Source organism: Rhipicephalus sanguineus, chromosome 7 (assembly GCF_013339695.2).
Source record: "Rhipicephalus sanguineus isolate Rsan-2018 chromosome 7, BIME_Rsan_1.4, whole genome shotgun sequence".
NCBI classification, from domain to species: Eukaryota; Metazoa; Arthropoda; class Arachnida; order Ixodida; family Ixodidae; genus Rhipicephalus; species Rhipicephalus sanguineus.
Window position 1 is genome coordinate 127,137,446 of NC_051182.1, and position 13,490 is coordinate 127,150,935.

Genomic DNA, 13,490 nt, shown 5'->3' on the forward strand with positions numbered 1-13,490 from the left:
AGCTTTAGCGACGGAAGTTCCAACATAGATGAGAGTTTCCCATACGTTAAAAAGAACACTTAGGTCTCAAAGCTTACACAAAAGGTCAGAACTTTTGAACTGCGTTTTGCAGGTTTTTTCTAATCTTGTGCACCGTAAGATCTCTTCGCCCACTGCGAAACGAGAAAGAACGCGAAAAGAAGCACCCAGTATGAAATAGTGCCGTAACTCGTGCCTCTTTTTGCACTGAAATGAATAAAGAAAGGAAAACACGGGTTTTTCAAAGGAGAGCAGATTCTAGTATAACACATTGTAGGGCTTGTTGGTGCATTGCATTACAAAATATATGTCCAGCCAAAACAAACAATCACAGGAAACGGTGAAGACCGGAAAGTGGCTGGACTACCAACTGCTTATTTAACAGAGCAGAGCTCAAATATACCGTATTTACTCGAATCTAGGCCGGCCCCCCGATTCTAAGCCGACCCCCGAAATTCGCAAGGCCAGAAAAAAAAGAAAACCTAATCATTGTACTCGAATCTAAGCCTACCTCCCCCACTTTCGCACATCGTGTTTTCGAAGAAAAAAAAAAGAAACAGCGGCTTAGATTCGAATAAATACGGTATACAGTCCGTGGTCGCATGGCGAATTCACAGTCTACACATCACCAAAAAAAAAAATGCGAACTAAACATGCAAACCTCATTTGCATCTGCTACATCTCCACCTTAGCCATTCTTATTACACTTTTGAGATTATTATAAAAAACACTGGATAAGCATGTGCTTTCTGCATAATGCCACAGAGCTGTCCCTACAACACACATCACCTGACCTGTGTTGATCCATACAGCAACAATTCTTTCTTGGCTCTGGGCAAATGCATGCAGCAAACCTGCCCTTCTAGACACTTGATATTCATATCTAAAAATTGCAGAAAATTGTTTACCAGCTTTATGAAAAGGCACAACACGCTATCTACAGCATTATCATCAGCCAAGTCAAAATGTATTCTTGAAACCGCCAAGAAATCATCTTAAAAAATCTAAAAATTAGCAGGACTGAGCCTTTGTCTGTCGAATAAACAGTTGGTACACCAGCCACTGTCCTGTATTCTTCACCATTTCCTGCGATAGTTTTTGTTTTGGCTGGATATATATGCTTCCTGATGAGAGCAAATTGTTCAAACCCTTATAGGAACTTGGGAATCGAGGTCACAATGCTGCCGAAACAATAGTCACTCGAACACCGATCAGGATGTTGTCCTCAGACGCAGCCCACCAGGCCCATAGTCTAAATCACCGCATCTTGAAAGGTACTCTGCAAGTTATTGCTAGTGCCCCCAACGGTAAATGAAAGCTGCAGCCAAAGGGTAAGCTCCTAATCCATGCAAGTGCTCAGACTTACAGACAACTGAATTTGAATCGCCTACTTACACTGAAAGCAAGTGTTGCTCTACACTTATTTGTTTGATGATAACAGCAAAAGAAACCCCCTACCCATTCTCTTCTAAAGACAAGGTGTATGCTAGACTTATTTGTCAATGTGGCTGATGGCATTCACAAGATATCCCCCCTCTCCCAAACAAGCGCGAAGCTTTACGAGCAATTTTGCGTTACTGCAGCAGCCGGCAACGCGGCACTACGCTTCCGGTTGACGGAGACAATTCCATAAATCGGAGGCGGGCGTGTCTCTCAAGGAACAAAAACCAAAAATGAAAATAAAAAAATCCAAGAGTGAAAGCCTGCCCACATCAACCTGGACTACCACCAGGTTACTCGCACCTAAGCGAACGCTCGACTACTGCACCGAAGCAACTCGGCCCTCAAGCCGGCACATCCCGTTTGAGACTAGTGTTTTTGTTTTTACTTTTGCTTAGAGGAGCACCTCCGTTTACGCTGTGATGCATGGCCACCGCGCTTCTGAGCGGCGTAACCGCCCCGTATGTACAAAAGACGCGCGTGGGGGAGGGAGAGAGAGGTTGAAAGGGGCGTCGTGGAGGGGGGTGGGCCATCATAACCGCTTGAGTGTGCGCCGCTTTTCCTTGGCCATCTTGACGGCTTTGCTCTGTGGCGAGTTGCCCTTGTGCTTGGCGGGCCGCGCGTGGATCTCTGTCATCATCCGTGCCCTCCTGCAGTAGTCGTCGTACCTGCAACGGTGCAAACGATAGTTTTTTAGCAGTGCCAGTTTGCTGCACGGTCGGTGCGGAGGCATCCTGCCATCGCAATCGCCACGTAGCTGTCGACATGTCGCCATGCCACGGCGAGTCATGGCTACGGGGGCCCTCTACTCGCAATCTCTAGTGCCGAACACACACACAGTGCTGATCAGAGTGAGCAATGTGAACCGTATGCACTGTATGTCACGCTACAAAGCACTGTACGATGCACATGGAAACTGAAGGCTACGGGAAAATATGTTCCATTGAATGGGAGTCTCATTTGCGAGAAAGACATAAAGGGGTGCGGCAACCAAGTACAGAACCAACCTAATCTGAGGCAGTTGTTTCGTTTAAAGGGGGTGCTGAACCACCCCTCGATCTTGGTGAAAAAAAAAGTCAAACCCACATATATCGAATTGCTGTGTATACCGAACAGCTGTAAAATCCCCTTAATATATTTTTGATATAATAAAATATCTCATATATGTAATTGCCTATATACAGAACTCATTTGTATCCACTTCAGATTTGATATATCTGGGTTCAACTTAAACAACGGAAAGCAGATGCTGCTGTGAACAGCTCAGACAAATCTTGCAGTCGCGCACGGTGAGGAGAGTTCACGAGCGGAGCACGAAGTTGCCACTTACTCAAAAGCCCTCTTGTCATGCAGAGGTCTGCCCTCACTCTCTCTATGCAAAGGCTGTGGTGTCATTGATGACTATGTTGCGAGGAACTGCCAAACGAGATGAGCACTCGCCATGAATTTATAATTACATATGAACGCCGCTACAACAAACGCTTCTACTGCGAAATAGCCTCTACAACCAAGCATGTCATCTGGCCTGGCCGGATTCCTATCTCTCCTATGTATTCTGAACGCCACTACAGCGAAGACCAAGTTGTGGTGCTATCACCCCCTGTAAAGTAGCTTTCACCTCATGGCGCACGCGCATTTGGCAGATGAGTCAGAGTTTGCATCGTTAGTTGTGTCACCGAGCAAGGGATGCAGCTGTGGTCGCGCGGTGCTGCCACTTTGCGGGAAGCGAACTTACACTAGTGCTTGAGGAAGAGCTTTTGGGGTTTGGGGTGGTTGGCGACGGACGACTTACAGGGAGGTCCATGGGTACGATTTCGCGGCTCAGGCCCATGGGCCCTCGTGGCAAGTTGGCAACGGCGACATCGCATTCGCGGTACATTGCCGGTGTTGTGTCCGTACATAAGGTCAGCAAAATCCTCCCTGTCCTGTGGTGCAGCATTGTGGTTTAGTGTTAAATGCATCCACCTATCCCCAATCCCCGATTATGCACAGCAGCACTTCGTGAACCTCGGTAGCAACAAGATGGTGGTGGTAGCACATTCAGCAAGTCTTACTACTGCGCAGAAGAAAATTGCCGACCTTGAATAAAAGCTTTTCCGCTCAGTGCACTTATCTGCTTTATCAGGGTCATTAAAATGCGTGATGCATATAACGAAGTGACATGTACAGTGATGAATTAGCATGGTCCCTATCGCTTTCTTAGAGAGGAGTTTTACTGTATACAGCAGAACCTCGGTGATACGAATATCTAGGGGGAGCAAAAATATATTCGTATCACCAAAAAACTAGCGAAATCCTTTTTCAAACCACGATACACACACAGAACATTCATCTCCATCAAAATAACTTGCGTAAGTCTTTCTGGGACACAAGCGACCAGACCGATAAGGGACGGTGCAGCTGGGTGCCGCGAACGCGCACGTAAAAGCTTCGGAAGAGGCCAACTGAAAGCTAAGTGCCAAAGTACACTCCATCATAGTCGCAAGCAAACAACGAAAGGAATGCCGAAACACTTCGTACCCTTTTACTACTTTATTGCCTTGTACTTTCAGAGCTGCCTAGTCGCTATCAATGATCGCTTGAATAGTGGCACGGTTTCGGGCGCGGTGATTACGGCAAACAGTAGTTCCGTTTTCAATCTACCGTAAAATGCCGAGCAAGCTCCCTCCTCCCTTTACGGGAGATCTGAAATAAGCGCCAGTGACCGAGCAAGCACCCCCCCCCCCCCCGCTCCCTCCTATGCGGCCACTTTATTTTTCAAGACGAGCATCACTTGTTAAAAAGAATCATAAGAATGAGTACACTGAATGCGTATCTAATGTTTATTGAAATTCCATTGTCATGTGGCCTGTCGTATACTGGTCAAGCCGGTCGCTGCCTCAATAGTTTGGCAATGAGGGGGAATAAAAACAGTAAATAAAGAAAGCATTTCATTAGAAACATGGATGGGCATTATTTATTTGTAGTTGTTCTTCCGCCGCCATCCTGAATTTCAGTCCGGGACCGAGCAAGAGCGCCCCCTATGAATCTGGTCGGATTATCCTTCACCGTAGGCTTGCTTGGCATTTTTCGGTATGTGCGCTGGCAATGCACAGGCCTTCAAAGCTACATCGTTCATTACTATTCATGACCAAATTTGCCACAGTTTTGTGCGCAGCGTTGACGGAATGCGGCATCACTTTGACCCTGCGAGCATTGGATGCATGTGCACTTTCGCAGTTCAGTCAGTTTCGTTATCACCATACATGATCGCGTCGACAGCGACCGCGGCAAAGGTAGTTCAGTTTCCAATCCGCGTGTGCGGGCCGCTGTTCATAGCTGCCTATGATCGCGATATCTGCAGTTTTGTCCGCCACAGTTGCAGCAGGCTGAATCACTGACCGAGTGTTGGATGCGCATTTATTTTTCGAGTTGCTGTCACTATACACGATCATGTCAATGGCGACCGCGGTTTCGTCTACAGTGATAGTGGCAACGATAACGACAGTTAAGACTGCGCGCTGGCCGTGTGCATACTTCCAAGGTCCTGCAGCACGCTGCTCTCTGCCTTCACTTGACGCTTTCAGTGCCGCAGTTCATATTGCCTGTTGCGACGTGGAGAAGTGTGCGGATCATCCGAATTTTGGCCCAATGAACACACTGCAATTCAGCCAGGGAATTTTAAGAATTTGTGTCGCAGAGATTCTACTGCACTGAAATGCGTGCAAGGCTACATTCACCAGTTATATGCGGTCACAGCCACGTATTCATGCAGGAGAACAGAACGAAGCAAACAATTAGAGTGAAATTTCGGTGAGACCAATCCTTCAAGGTAGCAATAAGCCACACAACTCAAAAGCAAGAAAAAAAAAAAAGATATACAAGCCAGTTCCACCCCTTTGAAAACAATCCGACAGAGAAGCTGTAAGCGCACAGATGCAGCTGATGAGATAACGTGCATCAGGATCATCATCATTTAGCATCCTTATCATCTCAAGCATCATAATTTATCACCATCATTTCATTTTATTTCTTTATTCACTCCACCACCCCCCCCCCCCTCTGGTCACGTGACCTGTGAAATGTCTATTACCACTACGGCACAGGACATACTGGTTCAGTGCAAAAGCTCGTCGCTCTCACCTCTCGAGCAGCATACGTCCGGCCTCCTCGTTGAGCGCAGACTCGGGGTTTGGTGCAATGAGCAGGCACTTGATGGTGAGCAGGATCTGCTGGAGGCCCAGGTCGGGCTTCCAGTCCTTCTTGAGTGTGTTGACGCAGATCTCGCCCGACGGGACGGCAACGTTGGGGTGGAAGATGCGCGTGGTGAAGAAGCCGCGAGGAGGGGATGCCGGAAAGTCCTTGGGCAGCACCTGAATGGAGCGGGGAAGACCCGAGAGCGAAGGTGCAAGTTAGGAGCGAGGAAATCGGACGAGGAAAGACGTCGCGGCAAAGGATCGAATTTATTGGCAATATACCCCGCATACATGTTTGTGCATTCAGAATGTCTGGGGATCTCATCACACAACCTAATCCTCTGCCATTTTCAATGGTGCTTATTTAATTTACAGTAGACTCAATAATTCAAACTTCAGGGGACCTCAGGATTTTATTTGATTTATCCGAAGTTCTTATAAACATGACTCAGGGCAACACACCAACTAACGTTGCGATGTTTATTGTTTCTCAGTGCCGCAGCAACATCATAGACAGCTCTGCATGATTGCCTGTAAAATTTTTGGATATCAGCAATAATACTGGTACTCGTTGTTTACAAGGCGCGCACGGGCGCGTAATTAAGGGACAAAATGTGTTGCATCCTACGACAATCCGCCTCTTTCATTTTCCTGTGCTGCCCTCTGCCGTTTTGGTAGGGGTTTGTTAGGGGCCGGAACAACCGGTATTGCCAGAAGCAAAGCCTCCGAGATGGCGAGACGTTTCGCGACTTTTCCGCTAGGGGAGAGCGCATGCGCCGGGGCGTCGTGAAAAAGGCGGATTGCTAGCCCCTTCCAATTCTTAGGACGCCTTCTCACATGGCGTACTGCAGAGAAAGTGACTTTAAGAAACGTTTGGCATCCGACAGATCAAGGCCCAGACTGTACCGTTTTGCTTTTTCTTCCTCGGTCAGCACGCGATTATTGGTGCGCAAGGTTCGGGTAGTTTGGCCATTTTGTAGACAGGCATTAGGCTTTATTGGCGCCTGTTAGTAACGCAAAAACACGAATGTTCAGCTAGAAGCAACAAAGGCAGCAGATATTTCCAGGCATGGACAAGCAAGAAGTTTGAATTAACCAAATTTGTGCAGTGAGGCAGTTTGAATTAAGCAGCTTTAAAATAGTGCATTGAAAACATAGTGGGCCAACCAAAAATTTAAGATTTGTTTGGATTAACCGAAAGCTTGAATTATCAGAGTTTGAATTATCGAGAGTCCACTGTATTTACTTATCTACTGACATTACCATACAACTTCCCCGTTGCAAGCCTGCCTCGTCATGTAAGGTCATGGTCCAAGGATCTCGGTCTTTGCAAAAGGTCTGCTGTCTAGTTCGATGTTCAACAGTCGCAAGAGCATGCGTTCTATTCTCTCTGCACAGTTGGAGGGTCAAACAGGAGGATGGGAGAGGGCCCAACATTCCAATATGCAAAGCGTACGCTTTCACAAAAGCCATTTATTACCTGAAGAGGTACTGCAAAGTTCCGTCACCAGTAGAAGAGATAGAATTCTTGGGGCTAGACCAAGCAATCGATCCTTTCAATGTAAACGAAAATTTTCCGAAATCAATCTGATAATTCAATACACACGTGCGGGGCTTTACTACCCTGAACCCGACAACTGCACTCTCGCATGCAGTACTCATTACATCCCAATAATAATTTCTGGAATTTATGTCCTAAAACCACAATATGATTATGCAAGGTGCCAGTGTAGGGCTTCGGAAATTTCAACCACCTGGGGTTCATTAACATGCAACTATATCTAAGCGCATGCGCCTATAGCGTTTTGCCACCATCTAAATGAGGCTGTTGCAGCCTGGACTTGATCCCACAACTTTCAGGCCCCTCATTACAACCTAAAAAGTGAGGACAACGAGGCGCACAGAACGGGCCAAGCACTCACCAAGCGCAGCTTGAAGACACCTCCCGCGTACGGCGTGCCCTGGGGACCCTCGATGGTGGCCTCGATGTCCGTGACGTCCTCTTCGTTGACGATGACGCGGATGCCCTCTGGTGGCTGACGAACCAACTCGCAGAGTTCCCGCGACACCTGCCGCAGCACTTGCGGCGGCAGGTTTTCAACATTGGAGCTCTGCACAAGAAAACGGGGCAGCCCCGACTTACGTGACCAGTCTTTTTGAAACTTCTTCCTTGCTCCTTTTGCATTCACAAATGGTAACATAAGATAACTTCTCTTGTCAGATTTCGAAACCAGGTGGCAACCAAAGACAGTAGCACAAGAAGCAGATTACTTCAGTTTTGATCTTGTGTCGTGCACGTGAAGACCGTTGCATAGACAGATTCCACTCTAGACGAGGATAGCCTTGCTTTTAGGTGTACTAACCAACAATGCATTCTTTTTTACAGTGAAAGCCGTTACGAGATCACAACAACTGTTTTTGGCGCCACAGTTGTCTGCCGCCACCACTGCTGCCAGTGTCCGTAACCACTATCACGCGAAATAAGAAAAAAAGAAATAAAAAATATCCAGGATGGAACAGGGTTCAAACCTATGCTGGTGCTTGAAACTCCGTCGCAAAAAGACCCTATACAGGTTTCATGTTGGGAAGGAACCACACTAACATATATAATATAGCATGGTGGAAGAGCAAAATAACCAGGCATCACACAATGCGAAATGCACGAGTGGATCGTTGAATACTTCCAACCCATTACAAAGGGCTCAGCCATAAATCTTCGTCATCAGCCACATGCAGCATCAACAAAGCGCACATAATGCCTTACAGATGTGTAGCGGGTACCTTGCTTCTCCGCAAAATGACGGAACAGTGGTCTAGTCGGTGCTTCCCAACTTCACAAAAAAAAGTACGATTCATGGCGTAGTGGGTACCTTGCAAGCGTACTTGTATTAGTAGCCCCAAGAGAGTTTACAACGGGCTCTAGAAATGCCGCTCTTCCAGCTTTCGCTGCGACTGTGCTGCGCTTTCCGTGCAGGCCCGACCTCTTTTTCTTTCTTTTTTTTTTTTTTACACATAACAGTACTGACCCTCTGCCGTCAACAAGTCACATCCACAATCCAAGATGATAAAAGACTGAACTTTTCCCAAGACACTGTCTACCTTGGTTTCTACCACCTACATTCTGCAATGAGGCACAACCAATTTCCAACAAGGACACTGGACCAATACCGAAGGCAGTACAGTTAAAAAGAGTGTTTAACTATTCACAATGCCCATAGACTGTCGCGCCGCCAAGCGGAATTCAGGAGCGTCCTCTCGAGGAGGGTTAGTAGACAAAATGGCAGCACTATGCAGTCGCTCAATTGTTCGGCTGTGCTAGCCTCAGTGTTAACGCGTTGGCAAGAAAGGAACACTACGACTTTGCATGCTCCCTGCATCAGTGAACAAACCGGGCCCTCCGTGGCATGAGAAATCTGATTTGTTCTTGCGAGACGCGAAGTTTTCGTGAAAATACGTGGCAACTTGCGCTTTCAACGCTAGCCGAGAGCCTACACATACTATTAACTTCACGAGGCTTTCTGTAGCCACGTAGGTTAGTTAAATGTTATCGTCCGACATATTCAGTTGAAGCTCACCCTGTTTTACTTGCATATAGCATTGGTCAGTGTTTCTTGTAGTGCATGAATCCCATAACACGGTATGTGGGAGGTTGCGCAGGCTCGCGATGTGCTCCTGTATAACTGAGCGATCTCAAGTCGGCGATACATTAAAACAGGGCCTCTATCCTTTGTCAGCAAAGCGCTGTTACGAATCGTGCGAGCGACGTTTCAATCATTTGAGGACGCGTCTGCTCGACGCCTTTTGTGGAGCGAACGCTTTCCACGCCGTCCTTCGCCAGTGTGTTGGGTTTCACGGCCACCGCTGCGCCGCTTGTTTTTGTACGTTTGTTGATAGGTGGCAGCACAATGCAAGCGATTTGCTTGTTGACCGCTCTGAGAACAAAATGTTCTCCGTGCCCAGACGTCTCTCTAATTGTAAACGTGGTGACGCGGAGTGGTCGAAGTCGTTCGCCAGAGGAAATTCTTCAGATTGCTTTCAGCAGTGATCATAATGAAACAGCGCAAAAGACGAGCACACAGAAAGACTAGACAACACAAGCGCTTTCTGTGTGTCTTTCTGCGAGTCTTTCTGTGTGCTCGTCTTTTGCGCTGTTTCATTATGAACACAAACCAACTAGCCCAACTCTCCCTTTTGCTTCAGCAGTGATGTTGAAAGAAACCATCTTGACGACGAGGATTTTTCACTGGACGTAGAAGACCGTGAAAGCACCGAGAGTGACAGCGACGATGAACCATCAGCAGCTAACTCACGAGGAGCGAGTTGCACTTCACACCCCCTCGTGCGTTAATGTTCTTTCATGCTCGTAAGTCACTTTGATTGTATTTAATGTGTAATACCCTTGAGCAAGATCAAGATAAAAGCATAGTGCCTCTTGTGCATTGCATGTATCACAATTATTGTGGATATTATGGAGCGTCGCATGCCGCCAACACGCTCGAGCTCTACCAGCAAAGCGAAATGGTTGGAGCCTGCACCAATGGGTGTGCAATCCAGACTGACATCATGAGCCAGACCACCGGTACGTGACCTGCCTTCGGAGAACTTTGCCCAGTACATGAGCGGGGTTATTTCTTTAGTTGCGGAGGCGATCGGCTGTCGCGCTTCGATCTTCTGGGCGGGGCCTCTCCGGACTTCTCAAGTTTTATTTAAGTATAAGCAAGGGCCCTTAGCCAACAATTTTTAAAAGTGAAAGCCTTAAAGGGATACTGAACAAAAATTTGAAAAAGCTACGAAAGCACTTACATTCGACTCGGACGACACGACTGTTCCTGTAAGCAGCGTTTATTTCACGTAATTTCGAGCAGTTGGCCGTATTTTTAGTGGATTGTGAGAGCGCGGCGGCTGCATGCCACTGCGCTTGTCGGCGGACGCGACGTCGAGTGCTCCAGCAAGAGGGGGGCAACCGGCACGCTCTCTCCTGCCCTGCCACTTCCCTTTCTTCACCTCTCCTCTCAAGAACCAAGGGTGGCTGGTGTGGCGCTGAGCCTCGTCCTCTTTTCCCCACATTGGAAACAAAATAGCGCTTATTCCTCAAAAACCGCTACAACTACCGAGCGTGTCGCGAGAGCGCAAAGATGCAAGGTGCGAGTGACAGTGGTTCCACGAGCGGTCATTGCGACTCCAAGTTCGACAGGCCTCCAAAACGGATGTGCCAAATACAACCATATGCGTGTGACCGTTCTGCTGTGTCAAGCGACAGCAAGGACGACGAGCCAGACGAGCCGCCATAGCCCAACGTGGGTCGGCAGCCAGGACCAGCAATTTACACAGTAACTCATAGTCACTATCCTCGAAGTGTTCGCAGCACAAAAAGTCACGCAGCGCGAATCCGTATCCTTCGAAGCTTCGGCTCTGTTGGAAAGGTATGACAGGGCACACCCTAGCGCAGATCAGCGTTGAGGAATTCTGCGTTGTGTCAGGTGCTTCACCGTTCACATTACGTAGCAGCACACAACACAGACGGCAAATTCGTAGACGTGGGCGCAAGCTCCGCTTGAGAAAACAAATATACGGCCGAGAGCGCGGCAATGGCGTCGTTGGCTGCCGGTTGAGAACACGCATGGAGAACACCTTCCCGACCGTGAAAACACGTTTTGAGAGAGACGCGCGGCAGCGGGTGGCGGCTCGCGATGTCGATTGGTAAGCGATTTTGCTGCGAGCACGGTTGATGAGTCACTATCCGTCGCTATCCGTAGAGTTTCGCGTCACTTCCTCTCTAGTTCGCGGCGCGACCGCTAGACGCGCCAATTCGCGAAAAATGCATTAAATCCATTATTTTCTGCTAGTCTCTGGCTGAAATGAAGGTTGTTTCAACAAATTTCAGCACCCAATCTTTCAATTGAGCCATTTATCTCGGCGGCGAAAATTTTGTTCAGTATCCCTTTAAATCTCGATGTTTCAAGGACATTGTGAGGCACAGAAAATATCACCCAAGCATGCAAGCTGCACACCCACTTGGGGCAGCTCGATATGTACGTTAGTTACAATTTTAGAATAAATATCAGCTCCAACCACAAACAGCAGTGCACCTGTTCTTCACATCAGTAAGATAGTTGCGTCAGCTGACATGTTGGAATAAATTTATTTTTTACTGAACAGAGGTGTCGGGATCTGCAACAATATTTGCCAGAAAATTTTCAAGTTTTCTGTTTAAAGCCAGCAACACAAACCTGTATCTGTATGACAAAATCAAACATCTTAAACACGCAATATAGCTCAATGTCACGAAAATTGGCGAGCGTAATTAGACGAAGCATCTATGCAAACTGATTTGTGGGCGATACAGTGTTAGATGTGGGCCGAGCTTGTAACTTTTTTTTTTCGCAGGTCATACAGACTATAGGTATTTCGGAAATAATTTGGGGGACGGCTCACTGAACCTGGGGGGTGTATAAATCTCTGTAGATGCTATAAAGCAGGGCTTCAGTCTTCTTTTCTAGTAAGAAACGAAAGTGCAGTCACGTAGCTCACCATGGAACTTTCCGCTCTACTTGCGCAACATTTTCAAAGCACTTAACACTGGCGTAGCCGGACGGGCGGTTAGAAGAATTCAACCCCCTCCCCTGAAATTTGTTGTGCATGTGTATAAACCCCCGCCCCCCTCAAAAAAATAAATTCTGGGCTACGCGCCTGCTTTGCAAGTGAATTGCGAAGGCAAGCGTGGTGCACGTTTGCAGAACTGGCTGGAACGCCGCAACAAACGCTGCGCATCTGTCTCACGCCGTTCTTCGAAACATCCCACGGGACGTAACCGAGCGAACGGTTTGGTTCGCTTGGTTGCGTTCGTTACACTGTTCGGGTGACCGGCGTCTCGTTAAATGGAGCACACGAAATCGCAACGCTAACGTTCAAAAAAAGCAAGACCACTAGCTAATACTACACAGGCAATTCAGGTCACAACTAGCAAAAGTATCGGGGCACTAGGCGAACATGACAGCAGCGACAGATGAGCTGTGATAACCAGCTGCGGTGCGTTTCATGGAACGCGCAATGCGTTTGCGGAGCGCGCATCTCAAAACAGCATTTTTTTTTTCTTGTCACGGAAGACCAGCCGATGTCTTGTTACTTGCTTTAGGAGCTGGCGTTCAAGAGAACTACTAGCGCGAGAACTCCAAATCAACGAACTTCGTCCACAGGCTAAAACGGTACACCGGGAAATGAATGAATCCGCACGGGACGAGAAGCGGCGAAGAAAAAAAAAATGAAAAAATCGGGTAAACAATCTTGTTTGGACGCTTCCCCGTAGAAACAGTAGTGGATAGGCGGGCGGAACTTTTGCATTGCGACACTGCGGGACGTTGGCGAGACGTACGAAGTAAACAAAAACTTGAAAACAAAACAACCACGCATGCGAGACGGAGCCAACCGACATCCTTGGCTTCGAAGTTGTTGAAACTGCCATAGCGCCCGGCTTATGCTTAGCGCTCGTTACATCGAGACGAAGTCCAAAACCATTGCAATCGATTCAGCAAGCTCTAATACACTCGACAACGAAAGGGGGGCCGCGAATTTGCGATTTAAGGGCATTGTTTATATCGCTCATTAAGCCTAATCAGAGCCCACACACACGCAACGCATTCGCGCGGGTCTACAAACGCTTCCAGCACGAAATATCGAAACGTGCGGGTACAGAAATTGGTTCTACTTACGCTGGACATGGTGAAGAGGTGTCAACAACCCAGGTATCCGGTTGTTTTTGTCGCGGTGGCAACAGGGCCAAGCGAGAAGCAGCGTCGGACGCACCGCCTCGGCCTCGAGCAAGGTGGGAAAAAAAAAACGTTGGCAATCCGAAGACAC

The 13,490-nt window shown here is 47.7% G+C and overlaps 1 protein-coding gene across 1 annotated transcript; it reads right to left on the bottom strand.

Moving 5' to 3' along the window:
• On the bottom strand, positions 1-13,490 carry LOC119399862 (ubiquitin-conjugating enzyme E2 S). The gene is made up of 4 exons (XM_037666737.2): positions 13,343-13,490; positions 7,556-7,744; positions 5,581-5,810; positions 1-2,126 (listed from the first exon to the last, which is right to left on the bottom strand). The coding sequence occupies exons 1-4, from the start codon at positions 13,349-13,351 to the stop codon at positions 1,991-1,993; spliced, it is 564 nt and encodes a 187-aa protein (XP_037522665.1). The 5' UTR covers positions 13,352-13,490; the 3' UTR covers positions 1-1,990.

Excerpts from the sequence above, each read along its gene's own strand:
- LOC119399862 (XM_037666737.2), bottom strand. Across the intron at positions 5,811-7,555 it reads GTGTCTTCAAGCTGCGCTTG|GTGCTGCCCAAGGACTTTCC; the intron begins GTGAGTGCTTGG and ends CGCTCCATTCAG. Across the intron at positions 2,127-5,580 it reads GGACGTATGCTGCTCGAGAG|GTACGACGACTACTGCAGGA; the intron begins GTGAGAGCGACG and ends GCACCGTTGCAG.